We start from the raw sequence: 17,701 nt of genomic DNA on the forward strand, positions 1-17,701 counted from the left end.
ATCTACCATCTGTGGCTGCTTAGTTAAATCAATTAACAAGGTAATTTTATTGAAAAAGCAAAGTTTATTATTCATCGCTCTGTCGAAACAACAGATAATGCAATCCTCATGATAACTGCAGTTGGTGATAACTTGATCCTAGTGCCAAAGGCATTTCTCCTTTTCTCATAAAAATATAAAACCAATGTTAAGTGAAATATATTTAACCCTACAGGTAACAAAGTCAATCTGGAGAAGACATATGAACGTCAACATATAAGCAATACTTATTTAACAGGTATATCGTGACATTAGGAAACTGACTTAATGGACTCCAGGGAGGCCCTTATCTAAGTCTCGCTTCATTCCTGGGCTTGGGGATGAGAAGAGGACCTTCTCAGCAGCTCCTCCCAGACTTTGGAACTCCCTCATTGCTCTCTGGGCGCTTCCAGACAGCACAAAAATCCAGGTTTAAAATGGGGGTTAAAAATCCCAGGACCTGATTGCAGGTTCCCACAAAGATCAGGATCCCCTGTCATCCTCACAGGCTTCCTCTGTACCAGAAGATGGAGCACAGAAAAGGGAAATCTAATGGAAGGGTTTTTTTTTTTAAAAAAAACAACAACACTCCATTGCACACTTGACTGTATATGCATACACGTGAATATCTTAATATAAATATAAGCAGATTTGCATGTGTGCATATGAGGTTCAGCACATAATAGTGATTTTTTAAAAAATTCACCAAATTTTCTTCCCCAATTGTTTATTCATGCTCTATTTAATATTATAAATTGTAAATAAAAAGCTTCAGAAAATTCTGTTTGCTCTCCATTTGTGTTTCCTTTCACTACTTGTTTCACAGCCTAATCAGCCGATCATCTATTTTGGGCTTTTTAAAAGTGGACATGTACTGAAGCAGGAAATCGTGTGTTTTTCGAAAGTTCAGGAATATACAGTGATGCGAATATGTGCATTTTCTGGCCACAATTGGATATAAGAGGACCCTTTTAATACATATTTTTCATTTGTTGCAGTGAATCAGAGTGGATTTACCACTTGAGTTATGTAGCCACCCATCCCTTCAAACCCGGCAACTTCCATGTTTTAGTTGCTGTATAGACGGGCCCTCCTTTACCAAGGGAAAGCTATCTTATTCCAACACGTTTTCAGGAATTGACTACAATGGACATTTAATGTTGTGTTATTTTGTTGTTTTTAAATATCCTGCCATTTAATGAACTTCTATTTTTTATTTCTAAATACTAATTGCTTTCTGAAAAGCTTATATATATATTTCACTGATCTTTATGAATGCATTTAAATTATTCAGTTTTTAAGACTGTAAGCTTCCTTGAGTCTCAATATTGGGAAAAGGCAGGATATAAATGAATGAAATAACAAGAGCACCACGTTATTATTTGCATATTATATACTCATGCATTCCAAATTATTTATATGGTGGTCTATGTACCCCCACAATTAAGTTTCTGAGCAGATTGAACTTGCCTAAGGATGGATCTCAAACAATGACCTTGGACCCACAAATAGATAACAAGGCTGCTGATCATATTGGCAACTGAAGAATCATTTGCACATGCTTGATTTAACTTGGCATGGTAGATTAATGCTGACAATTAACACTGCTGGTAATTACTTTTCCTGCATTTAGACACATCAAGTTTTCAGGCTGAAAGAACTGGGAAAGCACACAATCCTGATAGTCGATTCTTCCACAACTTAGAGAAAATATATGTGATGATACTTGGGACATTTCAAAGAAGATATTTCACATTCTGTCAAGCAGAATGAGAGAGTTTGAGAAAAACTAGGTTTGGCAGTAGTATGCCATTAAAGACCAAAAGCTAATGATGGAGTCTCTAGGGGACTGCAGAACACTTTCATATGTCAATATATGGCACTCCAATCTGGTGTTCTCCAGGTATACTACACCTACTACAATCCCTATCATCTGACCATGCCAACTGCGGATTCTAGACTGGATGGGGGTTATAACCCATGTGTCTGGCTGATATGAGTTGGGAAAGATTTGGTTGTAGCAATCAGTTAAATGGTCAAAGAAAGCAGAGTTTATAAAATCTGAGGGATTACAGTTTCCCAAATATTGCAATCAACATGGCCAGAACTGTGCTGGTTGGAGATTCTGGGAACAGTATCCCCTCCCTCCTCTCAAAATAATAACCTTTCCAAGCTCTGGATTCTACACATCTGTATTTTTACTCTTATCAAACAAGACCATATTTTCGACAAGAAGACTCCCCAAGTTCCTGGAAGTGGCCTTCTGGCCAACATTCAAAGACTTCATCAGTGTACCTAGATTGGAAACATATAGACTTCCTATCTCTGAGTTTCATTTCAACATGTTAAGACTGGATGTTGATTTCTGTGACTATTTATATTCCTTGTTATGAGTTGTTTGAATTCTATTCAGGCCTGTAGTTTTATGGATGTTTACTTTGGTTTGTTATCTTCACAGGCAATCTGAATTAGCATTGCTTTAAGTACTGTATCCTGTTTCTCTGATTTGTTTGTTACATGTTTATCTATTTATGATGGCCTTGTTTGATATGCATGGTTGTGTGCGAGGCCTTTCCTTCTTGTGTTACTTGGTATTCATATTTTTATAACAGCACTAATAAAGTGACTTGGAGAGTGTCTAATAAGGAACTTTTGATTACATTCTTACAATAGGCAGTACCTTCAATATGTCAGGCTGCCTTATTTCTTTTTTTAAAAATTAAGTCTATTCCTGCCATTTCCCCTTGAAAATTGCCATAACCTACATTCAAAATTCTTATAAACGTTCCATTCTTCTCACATTCCCTCACTAGCATTTCCCCCCAGAAATAGATTAAATGTGCTTGCAAAGAGCACTTCATAAGAGTTTAGTTTTTTAAATTAAGTTTCCTCTGATACAACAGACATACTATTGTACAACTCACTGTCAAACAAAATGAAATAGCTTCTAGTGATGTCAATAAACTCTGGAGAAATCCTACAGCAGATTGATTTTCTAGACAAAGAACATGACAGCACCATTCTGCAAAGCTGAGTCCCACAGTCTCCACATATCTGCTATTTTTAAATTGTTCCCAAGAAAGTCAGGACTACACTAGAGGTGAATTCTGCAAATATACTGCTCATATGAAGACTTTTATTTTAAGAGCAATCTGTTGATAATTAAGTGGACTACATAATGCATGGATCTTCTTCCCTTACTTAGCACTGAAGAAAACTAAATCCGTGGGGGTGGGGAACTGCCCAATGAGGAATATCTTGCCAAAATACCAGTTACAGGAGAAATAAATGGGTTCAACGGGGAAGGCAAACATTAAATGCCCTCTCCATGCCTTCAGTGGATTCAGTTTGCTTTATATTTTGCAATGATACCTTCTCCTCCTCCTGCCCTCCATCACCCTCTGGACACTGGACATTGCTTTAAGACCCTTTTCTACAAAAGATTCATGCCATCTTATAATTAAAGTTTGAAACCAGTCAATTAGCTAAAGACTAAAGATGTTCCTGGTGGCACAATGGGTAAACCCTTGTGCCAGCAGGACTGCTGACTGAAAGGCCGATGGTATGAATCCAGGAAGCGGGCTGAGCTCTCGTCTGTCAGCTCCAGCTTCCCATGCGGGGACATGAGGAAAGTATACCACAGGATGGTAAAACATTTGGGCGTCCCCTGGGCAACATCCTTGTAGATGGCCAATTCTCTCACTCCAGAAGCAACCTGCAGTTTCTCAAGTCACTCCTGACACTTACAACAGTTGAGGGATGTCAAAGTTGGCACCTTTGGGCCTCTCTGGGGAGCCCATCTCACAGGCAGGCTGCTACATGTGAAAAGATCCTGTCCTTTCAGCTGACCCCTGAGCACCCAAGTCTGCCCTTCATATTTTGTACACATGACAGCCTGCAAAGGCTTATTTGTATGTCTACTCTGACTCTTTTGAACTCTATGCAGAACAATGATAGCAGAGAAGTGAGACTTGAGAAGAGTTTCTGTGGGAATAAAAGTTATACCATGGACAACCTCCCCCCTAAACAACAGGAATATTCTTAACAACAGCAACACACACACACACAAATAAATAAGACAGGCACATAGAAGGTGCTGCAAAGGTGCTGAAGAATGCAAACAAAAAATTATCAAACACTCTCTAAGTCCTCTAAAGATACCAGCCACAGATGCAAGTGAAATGTTAGGGGAAAATGCTGATAGGACATGGCCATACAGCCCCAGAACTACACAACACTCCACTCTTGAAGTCTTTTTCTTTAAGCTGCTGTGAAAATATTGATGGGCAACCCAGCCTTCCCCAACCTGATGTCAGTCAGATATTTTGGGCCATAAGAAACTACCAAGGCTAACATGTATAATAGATTGCAGGCAGCCAAATCAAACATTTAACTATGTTCTCATTTCCAGGTCACATTAGAACAAAAGTTCATCTAATCCAGACACCAAATAGATCAGCCATATTATTCCAAAAATTTCACAAGCAGAAGATCCCCACTGTTGGCTGATAGTACTATATTAATGAAGTTAATTCTGACATTGGGAGAGCTTTTTATTATTTTAAATATTAACTAACAATTTTCTGAAACATTAGGAACCTTATGCAGACAACCAGAATAATCACATGGGAATTTGGAAGAGACATGGATGTGCAATACAAGATCCTTACTACACAATCTTTGGCCTTCCCATATTGGGGAAGGAAATCTGAAGTCAGAAGGGTGGTCCACACACTTATGGTCAAAATGAAGTAGAAGCTGCAATGCATTTGGGGACCATGATAAAGCAGAGTTTCAGATTACAAGGAAGAGTCACTCAAATGATAATGAATAGATTACTCACTTCAGACTATCTCTTTTCATACAGGAACATTTGGAATTTCCCAACGTTCCTGTATATTGTCACATCCCCAAAGAAATACTGAGAAAAGCTACTTACCAGTTGCGAATATTCTACATCATCTCCCAACAATCCGGTGTCATTCAGTGTGTATTTGGCCTTCATTTGCACAGCATCCACAGGTCCTTTTTCCACCTGATGTTTGATAGCCTTGAATAACTTATAAAGAGGCTCCCCAGCATTGTCCTGTCAAAATTGATAAGAAAATACTAGGCCTGGGTAACAACGCAAAAATTTGTTTCTAAAATCGATTTGTATTTGGGGGTTTTTTTTGTTTCGATATTTAAAATAATTACAAAATTTTCCTTTTAAAAAGTTCGATATTTACGAAATTTCGTAAATGGTAAAAAATTAACGAATCGATTTCCGAAACAATAACGAATCGATTCGTTAATGGCGGATGCGACCGCGAAATACGCTAAAAAACCTCCAAAAACTTCTGAAGCTTCCCTCTCCCTCTGTTGTTGACTGTTGGTGTGATATTATAATTTTTTTCCACTAATTAAACCATAAAACTGGCCCAGACATGCGGAAATAATAACGAAACGACCTCAGAACAATAACGAAACGAATACAATAACGAAATACGAAGCATTTACAAAACGTGTTTAAAAATTCGTTTTTTTAATGATTGCTCCAGAATGGTTCGTTATCGTTTTGTAATTGGAAAAATTAACGAATTATTAACGAATTACGAATTAACGAAACGAAACCGCCCAGGCCTAGAAAATACCATGTCCTACTGGCTACTTCATGACAGATAAACCATGGCTGCATTAAAAGGTAATGTGAAACTCAGCTCTGACACTATGAATCCCAAAGACATGAGGCTCAAGCTCATTTTCTCCTTCCTCTCCATCGCAGATGGAGATCGGCAATATCTGATTCCTGTATGTGGACAACCATAATTTCCCCCATTTTATGTGAACAAATAGGCTATGATTAACATCTGTTGCAAACCAGAACCATGGGCCACATTATGATGTGCTGAAATCAGATGTTACTCGTTTCTACCCATACAGAGATAAAAAGCACACCCAAGGATAATTGATAATGCTGAACAGTGGACACACTGTCTGGAAGGTTCTGCAAATTATAGTCCCCAAAGTACCCACCCCAAGATCTGGTCTGAAAATGCTAGTGTACAGAGTCCATGCATGCCAGCCTTTACCTTGAGATACTGATACAGGCAAATTGACATCCAGTTGGAAAGCATCCTTTCCACCACAGTTTCTGATCTAAAAGAAAAGAACGAATGTGTGAAGAAGGAGCAAAATGTATTTGTCAAGCTGTAAAGCTTCTCTCCAACCTACATAATATCTATCTATTATCTATGTATCTTTCTACCTATCAATCATACCATGAGCAGACAAGTTAGGTAATGGTGCTATATTGCTGATGCTAAATGACTCTGAGAGCAAATATGACATAGGGTGTATGGCCATTACTGGGGAAGTTTGCATTAAAATCCTCATTTAGTCATGAAGCTTCACCATGTGTCATTTGTCATCTCTTGGCCCAACAAAAGTGGCAGGGAAGATATGGAGGGAGAATAACCATATACGTTTTAACTTTCCCCAGAATTGGTGGGGATCTTGAGGAAGAATGGGACAAAAATATAAAATATTATATCATAAGAATATGGGAATGTGGTGACAGTTCTCTAATACTATAATATGCTTCCAGACACATGAAATGCCAAAGTTATCCATCAAGATATACATTCTGTCTCAATTTCTTCTCAGTGTTTACTCTTAAATAATTTTACTGCACATCTGAATCAACCATATTTTGTGCTACAAAATAAACTACTATAAAAAGAATAGCTTACAACCAGTGCCAAAGTATAAAGACAAATCACTGAACAAAATGGTTATAGACAGAGGAAAAGAAACAAAAAACAAAATCAAAGCAGACTGTGAAAATGGTGTATACATATTACATAAATTAAATGCTAATTAGATAGTACATATGGAATAATTTAGATTAAAATGTTCAATATGAAATTTGGCAAAACATATTTTAGAGGACAAATGTCTCATAACATGAGAGTCAATGGTTCTACTTTCCTTAAGAAATTATGCTACTCTCTTTGGAATCCTAATTAGGGTCAGCCCTACCATTGGCAGTTGTTCAAAGAGGCAGATGCCAGGCAATGTAGAAGAGCTAATAGTAGTGGCCCTTCACCTTTCCCTTCTTTCTGGAGGACTGAACCACTTGTGTTTTGGCCTGTCTTGTTCCTGCCCCTAAACTAGCTTGCTGGTCACTGGAGAATTGGAAGATACTGACAATACCAAAGCAGAATTCATATGTTTGTTCTGTATATGGAAAGGAGTGAACTATTTCAGGTAATACTATGTCTTGGGCCACCCTGAACTTAATCTATAGCAGCAGATCATCTTGTTTTTCTCTGTGTGTATCTCAGAAAAATACGGGAGTTTTCAGTGACAACTGAGCAACTTCCAATGGTACTGAGTTACTTGAAGAAAACTTCCCTACCTTCGGAGCATCAGTTTAGGATTTTTGGCCACAACATATTGCTCCATCAGCTCCAAAAACAATGTCCTCATGATGTCAGTATAGTATTCTAGCTTCCCATGCAAAGCCACAGTCAAGAGAGATGCAAAATATACTTTTGCACGGGCAGAAAATTCCCTTTGGTTTTCCAACGTGTGAATGAACTACACAAAACAAAAACAAAAGACAACAGCTTGTGAATGAATAACAACTGAATTTTGCTCATATTATTCAGTCCGGAAACAGACTTCAAAAATTATAAATCAATGGGACAAAATATATTCTAATATTGAGTACAACTTCTTCAGTTTTGATCACAGCTTTTGTTTAATTGGTCCATTTAATTTTTTTACAATTGTAACTACATACCTGCTTAGAATAAAAAGGTATTAATTGACATATGGGGCATAGATATGCAACACCATTCTATTTTTTAAAGTTTGAATATCAGCGTATCAGCCACAACTCTTCTCTTGAGGCCTAGCATCAAAAGACTCAAAGCAAGCATAAGGTACACATCAGTCTACTTCCAATTGATTTTTTTATTTAATTAATTTCCAATTTCAATGGATTTGAGGAAGAATATTTTCAAATACTGCATTTAGTTTGCTGCTGCAAATAGCTGATGTAGAAATCAAAGTGAGAATACATATCCAATGATCGGACCAAATTAAACTGAATACCATACTCATCCACAGAGGAATGATGGAGAAATAATCAAAATTATGTGACATTTTATTTACATCGTGAATACAGTTTGAACAAGAGGCTCATGACACAACATATGTAGACTAATGTTGGTTTTGTTATCAGGCAAAAAAGCTTTCAAGGAATACAAAAGGTGACCTTTTATTTTCTACTCACAGTAATGAGAAATGATTTACTATTAAGCAGATTGGAGAATTGATTCAATGCCTGTTCCACGGTTGATCGCCTGGCTTCAGGAATGTCCAATTTCCCAGTGATCATTACATCTTTTTCTCCATCTTTGGATGGCAAGAAGAAGACTCTGTCTGTATAGGTTTTGTAGTCCAGTACCGGAATCCGTGCTTCATTGATGTCATTTGTCTGATCTTCCATTTCTATCATTAGATCTACAACAACAAATATTTATCAGGCGTTAATACAAAATGTACTATTGATTCAATTTTTGCTGCATAGAAAATGGTATTTCAATACTTCCAGTGACACATCCTTTAAACATTTATCCCCTTTCATTTGTATTCATGTAGCAAAATCTGTACTGTAAGTGTGGCTGGATTTTCCTATAGAAGAACAGTTAGCATACCTGTTTTCCTCTTGTGAATTAGTTACATGTGCAAATTATCGAGGAAAGAATGTTGATTCTGAACACACTTATCAGTAATTGACTGACTAGACTACTTATGCATTAGCTAGTTTAGTACTGCCACCCTAAATGCAAACTATCTAGAATATGTATAATTTTTATCAATTAATGGCATGACATAACCATGTATTGTCAATATATCCAAATTCTACTTCCTCCTCTAGGTATAGTTTATAGTTTGCTCAATGAGTTCACCACACAGAATTCACTCAAGTTGAGATACTGTTATTCTGTCAAGTAAGAGGAAATTGGGTGGCCCAAACTCTCCAACCATCTGAAATAGGAAACATGGCTGCTCTGTTATCATTACGCTATTATGGGTCTACACAGAGCGACCTACTTTCCTCAGAAGTCTTCAGATTTCAAGAATGGAAAACGCAATGTTGGTAGACAACAATAAAGATTTTAAGATGGTCTTAAAGTTAACTTTAAATGTGGTATAAACACAGAACTGGGAAGCCCTGGCCCTTGAGCATTGTAACTGGGGCCCAGCAGTTATCAGTGGTGCCATAGATTTTGCAGAGGCATGAATAGGGGGTGAAAGGGAAAAATATGCTGAATGGAAGGTGTCAAGCAAACCCTTGTCATGACTACCTTCCATCTGGAAACCTATGTTCTCATTGTGACAGACCATGTGGATCCAGAATAGGTCTCTATACTTACTTATGGATCCACTGCCTCAGATCCCTCTCCCCCTGTCATTCTGTCTTATAGCTAGCTCTGAGAGTCCCTCAGAGTGAACTGTATCTGGCACTAGAAGTATCTGACATGAACCAATCCCCTAGTCACATTCAATGCCCAATTATACCATGTGCACATTTAATAATTAACTTATAGCAGAAGCTTGTAGATGTGTGTATGAATAGCAGAAATTGCTACAGGCGGAGCAATAGGTGGAGCTAATCCAGCTAATTCAAAGGATGGATCTACACTGCCATATAATCCAGTTTCTGAATTCAGACTATGCGCTTTGAGCTGGATGTGAATCTACATTGTCATATAACCCAGCTCAAAGCAGATAATTTGGATTCAGAAACTGGATTATATGGCGGTGTAGATGGGGCCAAAATGAATCTGCTTTCCCTGGTGATCAGTTGCCTGACACCACCTAATGGTAGGGTTGGTATAAATTTAAGGTAAAGTCTCCCCGATCACAGTTTCTTAGGACCTCTTCACACAAGGCATTTTGCCCCATTTTGCCACTTTTATGCATGGCAAGGACAGGGCCTGCCATGCACCATCACACGGCAGGCGCTTTCTCCTCCACTACTGGGAGGAAAGTGAAGTCTAGGTAGCTTTGATGGAGCTACTTGCACTTTCCTCCTCTTTTGCTGTGTGATGGCAAAGGGAAATTGTGCCAAAGCAACCTTTCCCACCCCCACCATGTGATGAGGGGAGGAGGGACGATGTGCATAGTGCCACAAGCTGCCCCATGTGCTCCCCTTTCACCGGCAATTGCTGGTGCAACGGCAGGGCCAAAAAGGGCCAGGTGAAGAGGTCCTTAAACTGTGAGTTCTGACCCCAAATAGGGTACCCTTAGCTCAGTGTTGGGGTCACAAAAATTGGCAACAGTAAAATGTTAGCAACAATGTTTACAATGGGCTCTACAGAAATAGCTCCAGCTGTTCTTTGTAACATGGGAAACCAATTTGTTTAGTAAGCCTTGCAAATGATGGCATAAATATTTCTCAGGCAAAAGGGGTCATGAAAAAAAATATCTCAGGCAGAATGAGAAACATCCATTGTATACATAACACCTTAATATGTAATAGCAATTATTAGCTGACAGCTAAATGTTCATCATACTTGCAGGTGTATGCAAGGGAATGGCTCCAAGTAGAGCAAGGTGTGGGCACTTGTGTATGTCTTTAAAGCCCTTGTCATGTCAACACAAACTATATCTGACCCAAGAGGTCCACCACATTTTCCTTCTTCAACATTATTCTGCTCTTGCAATGTGTGGGGAGACATAAAGTAGTGAAATTATTGCCCTTTCTACAGCAACCTTGAACTGCTTTGAAAAACCAAAGATGGAAATTGCTAATTCTACGACATTATCCCCATAAATGGACATAAGGCCATGCACTTTCAGGGTAGCGGTCATATCTTTTCCTGGGAGTCAAGCATGTTTTATGTTTGACCCCAAACCATTAAAAATAAACTTGCTTTCTCCATACCCTGACTACGTCCCAGACAAGACTCTGAAAGAATGCTGGAAAGAGGGATAGATATAATGAAAAGACAGAAGCTGTTTGAGATTCCTACACAGAAAATACCCTTTGAAAGATTTTGCCTTAAGGGATTTATTAAGCTCCCTTGTGATCACTATAATGTGCTAAAGGGTTACATTTTGAAGGTTTGGAAATGACTACTACAAATCCCTTGGCTGGTACATTTTCAAGGAAAGTTGTGTCTCAACTCAGTTGAACTCACCAAAGTCTGGTGATCAATTATGAACATCCAAATGGCTCCTGTGTACAAGTTTTATTTTCACTCCACCTTTCTCTTAAAATAGGATTCAAGAGGACACAAATACATAGCAGAACTATAAAATAATCTAGACTATTAAGATTAAGATCATCCAGAGAGGCCCTGCTCTCGGCCCCATCAGACTCACAGTTGTGGCTGATGGGAATGAGGGACAGGGCCTTCTTGATGGTGGCCCCACAGCTGTGGAACTCCCTCCCCAGTGAGATCAAGTCGGCCTCCTCCCTCCTGACCTTTAGGAGACAGCTAAAGACCTGTGGAACCAAGCATTCGGCCCACCATAGGAATATTTAAAGTGAAAGTTGAGAATGCAGTGACCCAGGACTGTTTACAGACAACGGCTATCTCTTTGTGTGATATGTGATGCTATTTTATGTCCTGTGTTAAATAATGTTTAATGTTTTATCAGGGGAGGGTCAATTTTGATGTTTTAAACTTTTTAAAAAAATCAATGGCATTGAATAGATGCCAACACTGTGAACTGCCCTGAGTCCCCTTTGGGGTTGAGAAGGGTGGTATACAAATACCTCAAATAAATAATAAATAAATAATAAAAAGGTTTAAAATAAATAATATGATTAAAAACAGTACTAATTTAAAACATAACAATGAGAATAAAAGATCTTTTTGCAACAACCAGTTCATTGCCAGAAGCCTTCCTGAATATTAAGGTCTTTAATTGTGAGTAGAAGGAAAGTGGAGGTCACCGAGTCAAGCTATTATGTTAATGGCATCCCTCAATGGAAGTAATGCCATCTCTCAGGAAATGATTTTTTCCAAGCACACCTGTGTTGTTTTAAACCAAAGTACTGATTTCAACATTAGGGCTTTTAGCTGTCTGAAAATGCATGGTAGATTTGTTTTGATTTTATTGTCAATTGCATTAATTTTGTTGTAAGCCACTTCAAGTGCTATGTGAATGGCAGTGGATACTACTCAGGAATATTTAAACATAAAATGCTACTGATTTGTAACTACATAATAGATTTTATCAGGAATGTGTGGGTCGGCATTCAGGGAGTCAATTATTGTGCACAGTGAGGCAAATTGCACCATGGTGTTTCTAGTCTTCATGGCACAGTAGAAAACTATTACAGGCATCTTTTGCATGAATAGCAGTACTACAGAATTTGATAATATAGAGCAGAAATATATAATGTTCTGATATGAAAAAAAACAAGTGATTTTTTTTTGCAGGAAAGATCTTGTAATGTACATTGAGGTTTTCGTATGGTAGCCTTATATTTTTGCCACAGAGGAATCATTTTTTGTTTAAAATAATATTTTGTTTGGCTGTACTGATACAATGCTGGAATTCTTGAAGAAATTGCTTCTTAGAACATTGCAAACTGTAGGAAAACAAAGCAAAAGGCATCCTAACTTTTGAAATGAGACTTAGAATGTATCTACACTGTGAGATTACTGCAGTTTCATACCATTTTAACTGCCAAGGCCCAATGCTATGAAATCATGAGAGTTTTTTTTTCTTGTGTTAGGAGCGACTTGAGAAACTGCAAGTTGCTTCTGGTGTGAGAGAGTTGGCTGTCTGCAAGGACATTGCCCAGGGGATGTTCAGATGTTTTACCATCCTGTGGAAGGCTTCTCTTATGTCTCCGCATGAGAAACTGGAGCTGACAGATGGGAGCTCACCCCACTTCCAGGATTTGAACTGCCAACCTTTCAGTCAGCAGTCCTGCTGGCACAAGGGTTTAAACATGGGAGTTGTAGCTTGGTGAGACATCAGCCCTTTCTGTAGTTTTGTGACCCATGGCAGTGGGTCACAAAACTACAAATCCCAGAATTCCATAGTCATGGCAGTTAAAATGGTGTCAAAACGCTTCAATTCTGCACTGTGGATAAAGCCCTAGTTGCCATTTCCTCCTTCTACTGTCACTGATTTGTAATATTAATGACAGAAATTACACTCCATAAAGAAATAAGGATCAGTGTCCATCAGCAACATGCCTGTTCTTTTGGCAGGAGGGAAAGAGGCTATGCAGTTCATCAGATATCACTGAGAAGACATCAGGTTAATCTAAGAGCATTACAATTTTGACACAGGAGACAATTACTTTGTCACCTTACAAAGCAATGCAAGCTGGAGGGCTTCTAGTGTCCTGACTGACTAGCACAGCAAGTTAATTAATCTAATGGTCTCCTGTTTCAGGAATTACTATTGACTTTGTCACTGATGCTCATTCCTTTTAATCCACCTAGTTCCCTATGTTAGAGAGCTATGTAAACAGTATAGTGAAAGAGCAGAGTGGTCAGTGTGAAAGAAAAGAGACCAAAGCAGCATTTTTAAAATTTCTCTCCTGAGACCTGCCAGATGTGAGGATCCTATGCGAGCAATCCATAGATACTGTATCTATTATTATTATTATTATTATTATTATTATTATTATTATTTTCCACTTTAATCTTGGTAACTGAGACACAAAGCAGCTCACAACCTTAAAATTATACAATTAAAAAATGCTAAAAGTAAATGGAAAAATAGAAAAGCTAGGATAATTATTAAAACATTTCAGTTAAAATGCATAGTTACAATAAATAAATAAAAAGAAGTTACCACCTCAACAAGAGAGTGGTTGTAGTGATAAGTGTGTGTTATTCTCCTCTTTTTCGCCTGCATTTCAGAAGCCATTCTTAGCCAGCCTTTCATAAATATCTTCTGCTGCTAGTATGTGGGTAACACAAAGCTCAGCTGTGTTTTGAACATCAACTGTTGAGGTTGTCCAGCACTGATCATGGCTTAAGTTTAGGAATAGTTTCTTTACAAGAGGGACAAAACTGTCAACAAATATCCAGATGAATCTCACTAATTTTGGGCAAGCTGACATAATAAAATGAACCTGATTTTCATGGACACATCGCTATCTGAAAGAGTTTAGATTTTCTGGGATTCCTGTCCTCTACAGGAGTGTTGGCTCTGGGGGAATTTCCAGCTACTAGAAATGGTTATTTTGTTAAGGCCCTGTTATATACGGAGTAGGGAAATGACCTGGGCAATTGACACAGTTGCTCGCAATCATCTTTTAAAAAGGTGCAAAGCACACACAGCTAGGTTTTCTGAATGGACTCGCTTGGGTAGATGATTAGAGTGATGATGGAGAACGATTCAGGATGAATCCAATTCAACACAGATTAAGGACCACTTTAGAACCTACTTTGGAAAATGATCCGGACATGAGATCATGACTCGGTATTTTATATGGTTTTAATCTGTTTGATTGATTGATATGTGTTTTAATTGCTTTTATATTTAGGTTGTTTATATTTTGACGAGATGTGTTGTTATTGTTACCTGTACGGCACTGAAATTGTTTATCTGTACGGCACTGAAATTTTGCTGGATTTATAAGCTGCCTTGAGTCCCCTTCAAGGGCAGGGTAGAAATGAACTAAATAAATAAAAATAAAATACTTGCAGCTGTGAGGGCAGCAAAGAAATGATTTTTCCAGCAAGCAATGTGTACACCATTGACAACCCAGATTGTTACTGCATAATATACGAAATGGGTTGAGTGTGCAGTGTGTTTGTTGGTGTCTTTGGAGCCATCTCTTCGATCCACTGCAATTACATTTCTCTTTCATAATGTTCCTCCCAAAGAACTCAGTGAATAACTTTGAACATCTGCAGCTTCTTACACCTGATATCAAGGTAATTCTGTGTTGACTTGGCATGGGGATTAGAGCCATATTGTCATCGTAGCAGCTAGAGCAGGCCTGGGCAAATTTCAGCCCTCCAAGGGTTTTGAACTTCAACTCCTGCCATTCTTAACAGCCTCAGGAAGGGGCCTGAGGCTGTTAGGAACGGCGGGAGTTGAAGTTCAAAACCTATGGTTGAAGTTTACCCAGGCCTGAGATAGAGGGTACCCTGGATCTTTTAAAGAAAGATTTCAATGCTTCAAAGGCCAAGGAAAAGAATGTCGGAAAAGAATAATTGGTAAAATGTATACATTTTTCTTGAAAATGGAAGGAGTAAAGAATGTATGGGCAAATGGGTGGAGAATTTTGGCAGTAATGAAATTAGATAAATGAGGGGAAGTGTTTGCAGAAGGGACTAAAGCTTACATTATCCAATAACCTTAAACAGAACTTGTACAAAATGATGCTTAGATGGCATTTAACAACCCCCCCAATCAAAAATGTATAAAGAATCAAATAGCAAATGATGAAAATGTGAAGTTCATTAAGACTCCTACTTCCATATACAGATCTTTTAAAAGGCCAAAAGGTTTTAGTGACAAATTGATGGGGTAATAAAAAAGAAAGGTACGAATCAACTTCAAACCAGAATTCATGTTACTAGGAGTGTTCAATAATCAAATAAAAAGGAACACGAGAGAATTCAGCAATGTACATTAGCAGCTTCAAGAATCCTATATGCTCAACAATGGAAGAAGGCAGAAATAGCAACTATACATGATTGGACAATGAAGATGTGGAAACTAATACAACTGGACAAGTTGACAATTTTGTTGAGGGATAAATCACTGGGCACCTTCCTAAAAGAATTGAAACCTTTTTATCAATATATATCTGAGGAAAAGGAAAAGACTTTACATACAGGTTTGGAGATAGAAATATTTGGGATATTCATTTGTTAATGTAGAAACAAGGAGAAATAAGTGTGCCAATTATGTAGAAAGCTTATGTGAAAATTTGTTCAAATTCATGTAATACTATTTCAGGAAAATCCTAAGAAACACAGCAAAATCCATCCCAGACACACAAACCACGAAACTGAGAGGTAGCATCCAATACAACTGTCCAGCACAGCAGTCTTCCAAGCGATGGCTGAGCTAGCCTGTTTCTGTACAAATTTAAAACATTTTTAACACTAACTTTGTTTTACTTTATTTTATCATGAGCTTTTGTGGATTTCAGTCCACTACTTCAGATGCAATGATGGATTATAGTCTTCAAGACATAGGCTTTTTAGCTTCATAGTCTATAGTGGGATACAGAAAGATGCAAATGGTGACTTCTGTCTAAACTACTGTAAACTATTTAACATATATCTAAATTGCCTTCTGTATAGTCTAGTAGTTATATGCATTCAGTTTTCTGACATTTTCAGACTGAATTGTAACTGTTCTTTGACCTTATTTTGAGTTTCTGGACCATCAAGAGAGGGCTTTTGCTTCATCCTGCCAGAATCATAGGCACATTTGGCTGAGGACACATGAAAGGTGCCTTCCTTTTCCCAACAGGGTACTCCAGTGGGGTACTTTCTTAGTGGCCTTCCTTTTTCCAGTGGGATACTACTAGACTTCCTTCTGACTCTGCTCTCCTTTTGTTGGCAGAAAGAGGCTTTTTTTTATTTAGAAGGGCTGTATTTTCCTCCAAATTGTTAGTTTTAAATATTTAAATTACTGCATAGCTACGTATAGGATCACCGCCCCCTAGATTAAAAATGAGATATTTTGTTGTTAGCAAATTCAAAATGCAGTGATGTAAACAGGTCTGCTCTGCAAGCAAATAATTTGTATATTTAGATACAATCTACTAGATTTTTACTTCCAATTTCCAATTTTGGGAACATTCAGACCCTGAAAAGAAAATTAGATTTGGACTTTTCTACCAACCACAGCAAAACAACAGATTTCTATTCTACTGCAAACTGATTCAGTCACTAACAGAAACCTCTTCAGGCCAAAAGATGTATGGTCCTTATAGCTAAGTTAAGTCCCGGTGCTTAATTAATAAATGTGCTGTCAGTTTGTTTATGGTTCCCCTTTTTATAGATAGCCTTTGTATCTAATTGGTAGAAAAGTACGCAATACAAACATCAACAAGGTACAATCAAAAATGGTTGTGCCTTCCGCAAAGTCTCACAAGACAGTTTAAGGCAGACAGTAACAGAGCTTGAGCACATCTTGTAATTTCTCTGGAGGGCCCACAAGAAATCAGACATCAGTCATACCTGTAAATTCCTTTTTGCACCGATCTCTGACGCTTTCTTCCAAGCCTTCAAGTTGTGATTTAATTTTTTCATACTCTCGTTCCGCTTGTTGGCTTTTTCGTCTATGAGGAATAGAAACAGAGAGTACGGAAAAGTTACAGCCTGTAAAAATATAAATCATGTTACGATACAGCTGATCAGAAAGTCAGAGGGATATTTGGAACGACAGTGTCTCCCCCCACCCCCCACAATGATCATTTAAAGTGAAGGCAGAGAAAGAAAAGTAAAACACCCAAAGTGTAGGCTGGCATAAAATTAACCTGACTGTATTGATTTCACTGCATCAGTGACTGCTTAAAAATCTACAGCAAAGAACTAAGTATTTCAGTCTTCTCTATTTAAAAAGATATTGTGTCTGTTGGATGAAGTTGCCGTATAATTGCTACCAGCTCTTCCCTCACTTGTTTACAATGTTGGACTAAGGGATGTATCAGAAGTTAATTATTTTATCAATATTGTCC

At 38.0% G+C, this 17,701-nt stretch overlaps 1 protein-coding gene across 3 annotated transcripts in view; it reads right to left on the bottom strand.

Moving 5' to 3' along the window:
* Positions 1–17,701, bottom strand: part of PLXNB2 (plexin B2) — a 402,707-nt gene that overhangs the window by 29,697 nt on the left and 355,309 nt on the right. For all 3 annotated transcript variants that reach the window (XM_060777770.2, XM_060777771.2, XM_060777772.2), the window contains 5 exons: positions 17,202–17,302; positions 8,300–8,529; positions 7,418–7,599; positions 6,090–6,156; positions 4,958–5,104 (listed from right to left, as the gene is read on the bottom strand). In XM_060777770.2, coding sequence (XP_060633753.2) covers positions 4,958–5,104; positions 6,090–6,156; positions 7,418–7,599; positions 8,300–8,529; positions 17,202–17,302 — 727 coding nt within the window. The remainder of the gene's footprint in view (positions 1–4,957; positions 5,105–6,089; positions 6,157–7,417; positions 7,600–8,299; positions 8,530–17,201; positions 17,303–17,701) is intronic.

The sequence above is a fragment of the Anolis sagrei genome, chromosome 5, assembly GCF_037176765.1.
Source record: "Anolis sagrei isolate rAnoSag1 chromosome 5, rAnoSag1.mat, whole genome shotgun sequence".
In the NCBI taxonomy this organism is placed as follows: domain Eukaryota; kingdom Metazoa; phylum Chordata; class Lepidosauria; order Squamata; family Dactyloidae; genus Anolis; species Anolis sagrei.